This window comes from Otolemur garnettii, unplaced genomic scaffold, assembly GCF_000181295.1.
Source record: "Otolemur garnettii isolate 467f Iridium unplaced genomic scaffold, OtoGar3 scaffold00110, whole genome shotgun sequence".
In the NCBI taxonomy this organism is placed as follows: domain Eukaryota; kingdom Metazoa; phylum Chordata; class Mammalia; order Primates; family Galagidae; genus Otolemur; species Otolemur garnettii.
In genome coordinates, this window is record NW_003852505.1 from 2,972,549 (window position 1) to 2,981,197 (window position 8,649).

The 8,649-nt window shown below is 45.2% G+C and overlaps 1 protein-coding gene across 4 annotated transcripts in view; it reads right to left on the reverse strand.

Annotated features, from left to right (window-relative positions):
* SEPT6 (septin 6) overlaps positions 1-8,649 on the reverse strand; it is a 76,128-nt gene that overhangs the window by 53,577 nt on the left and 13,902 nt on the right. For all 4 annotated transcript variants that reach the window (XM_003796998.1, XM_012809660.2, XM_003796999.1 and 1 more), the window contains exon 2: positions 4,543-4,657. In XM_003796998.1, coding sequence (XP_003797046.1) covers positions 4,543-4,657 — 115 coding nt within the window. The remainder of the gene's footprint in view (positions 1-4,542; positions 4,658-8,649) is intronic.

Genomic DNA, 8,649 nt, shown 5'->3' on the forward strand with positions numbered 1-8,649 from the left:
GAGCCACAGGCGCCAAGCCTACATATATTTTCTTATGTATTCCTCACAACAAGCCTATGAGATAGATACTATTTCTTGTCCTCAATTTACAGATATGGCTTAACCAAGTCACTCACTAGCCATGTGAATTTGTGCCAGTTCCTCAGCCTCTTTGCACCTTAATTTCCTCATATACAAATGTGGAGGAAGTAATTAATTGGCCCAAGGTCACAAACTAATAAATGGCAGAGCCAGCATTTGAATCCAGGCAGGCCAACATGCTCTAGTGCAGATCATAGGTGTAATACGTTCATTCATAAGCCTGTAACACAGTGGTTCTCAACCTTCCTAATGCCGCAACCCTTTAATACAGTTCCTCATGTTGTGGTGACCCCCAACCATAAAATTAGATTCATTGATACTTCATAACTGTAATTTTGCTACTGTTATGAATCATATTGTAAATATCTGATATGCAGGATGTATTTAGGCACCTCCTGTGAAAGGGTCATTCAACCCCCAAAGGGGTTGCGACCCACAGGTTGAGAACCACTGCTCTAACAGGAAGTAGGCAGTTATAGAGGCTGAAGATACAGCAATGCACGAGATAGCCACAATCCCTATTCTCATAGAGCTAAAAAGTCTCTTCCAGCTTTGAATGCTGGAATAAACCAAGAGAAATGCCTCGGAGTTCAACAGGGAGATATCCAAAAGGAAACACTCCAGGAACTCCAGTTGGCCAAGAGAGCCTATGGAAAGAGACAAGGTTGTACCTGGCTCTGCGACCTTGCCCTTTCTCCTTCCTGATCTTGCAGAGGCCTGCCAGGCACTGGTGTGTTGGAACTGGCTTGTCTGCTTCCTGCATCTCTTCCCAAGCCATGTGCAATGACATCACATTGGTAGTATGGGAGCAATGACACCACAGAGATCAGCAGATTCTACAAACCACAACAACCTTTTTCCTGAGATGGGTTGTTAGACATTGATCAGCACACCACTACTGGCAGGCTGTCTTAGAAAGGTGAACAGCTATCTTTCCCAGAGACAGGGGGATGAAACAATTGGCCCCTGACCTTGATAGAATGCTAGCTGCCCTTTCCCCTCCTTCTGTAGGTTTACCTCAATCCTGTTTCTCTGGTGTGTTTTTTTCCAAGTTCAACAGAGCCCAATTGAGCTTGGAATCCTGAGCAGCTTCAAAGTAAATATTATGATTATGACCCTTTGTCCTCCTCACAGCCATTACTGTTGCTAGCTCACGCCTACATCCCAGCACTTTTGGGAGACTGAAGCAAGAGTATCACTTGAGCCTAGGAATTCAAGAATATCCTGAACAACGCAGCGAGACTCTGTCCCTAAAAAAAATTTTTTTTTAAATTAGCCAACTATTCACCTGTAGTCCCAGGTACTGAAGAGACTGAGGTGAGAGGACAATTTGAATCCAGGCATTTGAAGTTGCAGTATGACCACAACACTGCACTCCAGCCTGGGGACAGAGTGAGACCTTGCCTCTAAAAATAAGAATAAAAAGATAATGTGAAAATATCCTAAGTCTTTGTTAATGACCAAAGCTAACACTACCATAATTTTACCCTAAAAATGTCGTAAAAGAAAAGACAATACTTGGGGGCAATATAAGTCGATGCCCAAACAGAATATGTTTTTTTCAAACAGAATTTTTTTTTTTTTTGAGACAGAGCCTCAAGCTGTCCCCCTGGGTAGAGTGCCGTGGCATTACAGCTCACAGCAACCTCCAACTCCTGGGCTCAAGCGAGTCTCCTGCCTCCGCCTCCCAAGTAGCTGGGACCACAGGCGCCCGTCACAACGCCCAGCTATTTTTTGGTTGCAGCCATCATTGTTGTTTGGCGGGTCCGGGCTGGGGATTCGAACCCGCCACCTTAGGTGTACACGGCTGGCGCCTTAGCCAGTTGAGCTATAGGCGCCGATCCAACAGAATATTTTTTCAACAGTCATTATTAAGACGGTTGACCTGACAGTTATGTACAGACAGTAGGCATAAAAGTATGGCCATGGAAAGCCCTGCAAGACAAAAGATCACATCACCTTCAGCAGTCAACCTGTGGATCCTTTGCCAAGTCAGTGACTGGACTCAGCCCCATGGCTGGGCTACCATTGCGGCCTGGGAGATAATCTAAGCCACTCGTGACCTTGGCCCACATTGTGGTTTCTCTGAGCAATGACAGTGTTGTCAGCACATCAAGAGGCCAGGATGCATGTGTTGTAGGCTTTTTTGGATCAAGAATGGGGAATGAAATTAACCCAGCCCAGGCTGGTCTATCCAACGGTTACACTGCAGGTCTAAGAGGGGAGCTACTGAGGCAGCCATTTCCTGAAACTTGACAAGAGAAAGAATATGACTCCTGGGGGGGTGAGGGCATCTCCTTCCTACCCCTCCCCTCTTGGAAGGTCTATTTCAGGCACTTTGGCAATTCCACCCCAGCAGGTGCACACCGAAGCAACTCTAGCTCTACAATGTCTGAGTGGCAACTAGAGAACAGGGGTTTACTCTTCTACTCACTCTGCCTTGAGCTTGGCTGCCTCTTCCCCTGGGCCTGGGATCCACATGTCAAATTAGCCTAGACTTCCACCCTGAGAGAGCCATTCTGATTCACAGCAATCCCCCTCCTAAAGCTTTACTAGCCCAGCCAATTGTATGTGCTTGGAAGGTCACTGACAGTGGGTCTGTCATTTCTCTCCTCATCTCTTCAAATTCAGTACAGGTCATATGGAGCTCTGGGATGAATGCCAAGAGAATCTGATATGTTTGTGCTGAAATACTGCAGTAATCAAATATTACACAAAATAAGTTGGCCATCAGCCAAAGACCGAGGATCTTGTTAAACAGAGATTTGGTGGTACTAATATTGGATGTGATAGCGTTTGTTCTTAATGTTGATCACTATGACTTCTATTTATTTTATATTCCTCTCTTAATACCACCTAATCACAATCCTGAGTTAGACTTTCAGCATTTGAAGAATTAACAGCCTCAATCTGAACTCTAAGGTCCTTGACGTGTAACTCTGTGAAGCACACGTTTTCATCTCATAGGTTCCAAAGCTGATGCATAGGAGTGAGTCATTTAGCTAGTGAGTGAGCCTTGCTGACTGCTTGTCATCCACTGTTCTCTACTTGTCCTTGAGCACACAATGATTCTCCTACAGAAAAATATCTGAAAACAAGTGCTGGGGTAGGAGGAGAAGAAAAAAATAAAGAGCCCAAGAAAATGAATGACCTTAGTGAGAAAACAGAATTTTTGAGTACATTAAAGAGTAAAATGCCAACTTTGGAGGTGGTTCAGATCTACAATGTGAATGAGTTCCCCATACATTAAAAAAAAAAAAGAAGAAGAAAGCAATTAGCAGAAAGTGTTTGTGTTTGAGTGTTCCAGCCAATGTGAAAACTGACGCTATTCTGGTATTTATGCAATCATTAAAATCATTAGATTTCAGAAGGAGGTCACAGAAAATATGCTTTCCCTGCACTGTAGGTGAAAATTATACGCTATGATTGTGCTTGAAAATTTGGGATTAAGGTCTGAGAAGATTCTTTATTCCTTTTCGAGACAGAGCCTTGCTATGTTGCCTAGGCTCACCTCGAACTCCTGGGGCTCAAGCAATTTTCCTGCAGCAGCCTCTGAAGTAACTACATGCACTTGGCTCTAAGGAGAGATTCTTAAAAAATATCAAGGAACTGTTGTCACTCATATTTGTTTGGTGTGCAATGGTTTCTAGAATACTTGTGTGTCCTCAAGAGCTGTTGCTGGCAGCAGCCTGGGTCTTTGTTATGGCTCTGCCACTTTTTCTGTGTTACCTCAGGTAAATCTTTAACGTCCTCAAGTCTCTGGGTCTCCACCTGTTCCATGAGGATACAAATGCTTCCCAGAGTCTTAGGAAGGATCAAAAGAGCTAATGTGAGAAAGTATTTGAGAAGTAGAAGGAGTGGTTCCCATGGGGTTCACGGATTCATTCATTTCACAAACATTATTGAATTCTCTTTGTGCTGTGATTAGCACATAGGGCGACTAAGACATGGCTCCCACCACTGGATTGAAGGTCTAGATAGAGATACAGGTAAAAGGAATAAAAGAACTTTGTACACAGCTGTGTAGTGCCTGAACTTGAGCCTAAACAAAGCTGTAGAAGAGTAGACAGATACAACCTACTTGCCACAGCTGATGGGCAGGTATCTTTCCTCATCCATCAACTACCTTCCAATTCTCCCCTAGCTCCTGTCTTCTATAATCAAAATGAACTTGACAGCAGTAACCAAGCCAGCCAGCTCCCTTGCAAAATTTCCACTGGGTCGCACATAGCTCAGTTTCTCCCAAGATAAGGCCTCCATATTCTGGTCTGACCGGGGGAAAATGTAATTACAGCTGGCTGCTTATAAAAGCAAACAGAAGGATAAAAGAAGAAGAGGGGGAAAACACTCTTGCAACTAGATCAGAATGGCACAGTATTTAACCTAATTACCTGCAAAGCCACATCCAGCCATTAAGGATCCATATTCTGTAATAGAATTTCCTGCTATGGAAATACTCACCCACGCACAGGATGTTGAAGCAGAAGCCCTGGCTGACTGACTTATTCACCAGCTGGTCAGGCAAGCTGTCAAACCCCACATGTCCAGCCAGGGGGACAGTTCGGCAACCTTCACCCTAGTTTGGAAGGGGAGAGAGGGGAGAAAATGAAAATGTGCTTAAAGGCAATCTGGGTCTCACTTCTCTGTCCAAATGCTCTCCATGCTAAGAAATAACCCCCGCCCAGGCCCAGCATGTCCTCTCTTCTCTCAGTTACTCCCTGCTCCAAAGCAAAATGGCCCATCAGCTTGGAAATCACGGATTTGGGGGTACAAACATCCTCTAGGCTCAGTAACGGATGTTACCACACTTTCAAACAGAGCGAATTACCAAGGGGGCTTAACAAGGGCAGAATGATGGGGTTAGCGAGGAGAACGCTGCCACTGGAGGTTCACAGACTTGGGTGAACCTCATCTCAATCACTTGTGAGCTGGGTAACCTCACTGAGACTGTTTCCTTCCATGTCTGACATATCAAGAAACATGGCATACCCCAGAGGTGACTGGTCAAATGTGCTAACAGATGTAATGAACTTAGTACATGCATACGTGTTCCATAAATATTACAAAAAGACTTTAAAAAGTAATTAATCCTCTCTCTCTAAGGACATTTTTGGGATCACAAAGGCAGCATAGCATAGACGTTAAAAGCACAGGCTTTGAAATCAGGCAGGTCTGTGTTGCAGCCCATCTTCGCCACCTTCTGGCTGTGTGACCTCAGACAAGTTACTTAACTTCTCAGTTTTCCCCTCTGTAAAACTGGAAACTAGGAGTAGTGTGGGGATTATACAGGATAATGTTCCTCAAGCGTCTAGCACAGTGCCTAGCACGTGGTAAGCATTCGATCACCAGGAGCTGCTGTTAACACTGCACCATGAGGTTATCCTTAGGCCCCCCGACTTGACTGGTAATGTCACAGAGCACTTCCCACAGCTAAAGGGAGCTGTCTCCATGCTTCCTCTGGTTCTCTTTACTCCATAGGGGTCAGCCAAGCTACTTCCAACCCTGGAAAGCAGAGGGCCATTGCTTCCCCTGAAAGGCCCAAAGCTTCTTACAGTTAATGGTTTTTACAAAACAGGGAGAGCCTCAAACTGGGGCAGGCTTCCAAGAAGGCAAGGGGAAGGATAAAAGGGGCCTGCATGTACTCAAAAAATGTGCCAACTGCCAACGGCCACGGGAGAAGGGAGGGGAGAGGAGAGGAGAAGGGAAGCTGGAGACAGCCAAGCTAGACAAGAAGGATGGGCTATGTAAGGAGTTGGCATTTTTGTTGGGTGGGGCTGCATCAAGCTTTCCATAACCTGAAAGATGCCAAGAGCGATCCAAGAAGGGCATGGTCTGTGCCAGGAGGCCTGCGCCAGCATCCCAATCTGCACTAGCAGGCAGCTCTTCCGTTGGACTGGCCCTGCTTTTAGATTAGGTCCATAGTAAGGGCCCATCTTCACATTCAAAGGGATAGGCTATGATGGGGGAGGAGCCTCTTGGCAGTTGACCTTGTCAGGACAGGTTGCCAAATCTCCCCATTACCTAGCTTGGGATCCCACTCCCATTGGTGTCATGAGATGCTCCAAAAGCAAGTGACAGGACCAGTGCTGGTGACTGCCATCTGGCAAGTTCATTACTCTCCACACATCTCACCCCACACACTCCCAGCGGAGCGTTCTTGACAGACGACCATATGCCATCATTCAGAATTGGTGGATTCTGTGCCCCCCAAAGATAGCTGAGTTTCATGAGGGACTCACATCACTCAGGGCTTTGTTCTACATTTACCTCTTTCTGATTCCCCTTCCCATTTCCCTGTCTTCTTGTTATTATAGCAAACTACATAAGCTATAAGGTTCTCGCTGTTGGTTCTTGGTCCTCAGCACTGCAGGGGACAGGGCAGACAGAGACTTAACAGACAAAATGCTTTCTTGATGGAGCCTCCTCTGCAGTAGGCATGGGAAATTGGGACAGGCTCAGAGTTTAGGTTTCCTGAGCCATATTTTATCACCCCAGCTGCCTCTTCTAGTTTCCAAATTCAGCACCATGAAAGTGCAAGTGCTCCAAAGGAAAGGAAAAGAATTTTTATTTTGAGATAGAATCTCACTCTGTCCCCCTGGGTAGAGTGCCATGGCATCAGCCTAGCTCACAGCAACCTCAAACTCCTAGGTTCAATCAATCCTCTTGCCTCAGCCTCCCAAGTAGCTGTCTACCATAATGCCGGGCTGATTTTTCTATTTTCAGTAGAGACAGGGATCTAGCTCTTGCTCAGGCTGATCTCAAACTCCTGAGCTCAAGTGATCCACCCACCTCAGCCTCCCAGAGTGCGAGGATTACAGGTGAGAGCCACCACACCCAGCTGGAATTTTCAAACTGAAGTAGAGGGCACTGGGGAGCTCCATAACTTATTCTTAATGATTTCCTTCATTGCCAAAAACTTAACAAAAACCTCTCATGTGCCCACCATTACCTCCCACCCAGCAGTGATGTAAACAGCCCGAAACAGCAGAAAAAGGAGCATGGGCTTAATTCCCTAGGCAACGATGTTTGGGGGATTTCAAATGTTTTGAACAGGAAAGGCCATGATACAGGTAGTGTTTCTAAAAAGATCATTCCAGGCTGGGCGTGGTGGCTCACGCCTGTAATCCTAGCACTCTGGGAGGCCCAGAGCTCACAGGTTCGAGACCAGCCTGAACAAAAAGGGAGACCCTGTCTCTACTAAAAATAGAAAAACAGAGGCAAGAGGATCGCTTGGGCCCCAGAGTTGGAGGTTGCTGTGAGCTATGATGCCATAGCACTCTACCCAGGGTAACGGCTTAAGACTCTGTCTCAAAAAAATAATAATAAAATTAAATAAAAATTTTTTTAAAAGATCATTCCAGATTCAAGGTGCTTGCTTGATTGGAAGACAGAAAGACTAGGGGCAGAAAAACATATGAGCTGGCAAAGTGACATCCAGACACTGTGACAATAAATGCTCGTTGCAGTGAACTGACCTGACTTGGGACTCAAAAGGAAGAGACAAACGTGAGAGCCAAAAGAAAGGATGGGACTGAATGAGTATTTGAGCAGGGGGGTGAGGGAGCAAAGCCCACCACAAGGGCCAAGCCTGGGGACTTGGGTTGACAGCAACATTGATAGAGGGAAGCTAGGAAGGAAAAGGAGCCTGTTTAGTGGGAATGTCAGGAAGTCTGGTTTTAAATAAACTGTTAGTAAGAAAATTACATTTACCAGGTTTTTAATTTTGTAAAAGTACCCAGGCCTGGTGGCTCACACCTGTAATCCTAGCACTCTGGGAGGCTGAGGCAGGGGGAACGCCTTAGGAGTTCAAGACCAGCCTGAGTAAGAGTGAGACCTTGTCTCTACTAAAAATAGAAAAACTAGCTGGGTGTAGTGGTGGGCACCTGTAGTCCCAGCTACTTAAGAGGCTGAGGCAAGAGGATCTCTTGAGACCAAAGAACTTAAGGTTAAACTATGGCACTCTATCTGGGACAACAGAGTGAGATTCTGCCTCACTAATAACAATAATAACAATTTTCTAAAAGTAATCAATGTTCTCCACAGAAATTGTACAACATATGGAAAAGTATAAAGGAGAAAATAAGAAATATCTATAACATCACTCTCCAGAGATCATCATGGCTAAGGTTTATCCATGTATGCATTTCCCTCCCATCTGTATACTTTCCTTTTACAAATAGAGATAATCCTGTATATTTCTTCTCATAATCTGACTTAATAACCTGAGGCTTAATATATACGAAAAATTAATTCTGAAACTTTATTTTTATTGGCTATATAGCATTTCATTAGAGGAATATGCCAGATTTTCCTTTTTTTCTAAGTGTTTGACCTTTATTTCTGATCTTTTCCATTTTACAGGAGAGGTAGGTACCCAAACACCCCGGTGCTGACCTGACCTGGCTTTGAAGGGGAAACTACCCTGGATCTCTCCCCTCCCCCACCGCCTCCCCACTGGGCTGAGAGAGTCATTCGTCCCTACAGTATCAGAGGACGGATTTGCCCTCCATGGAACAGCTCCATAGAAAAAGAAGTGACAGGACCTGGCATGGCGGCTCTTGCCTGTAA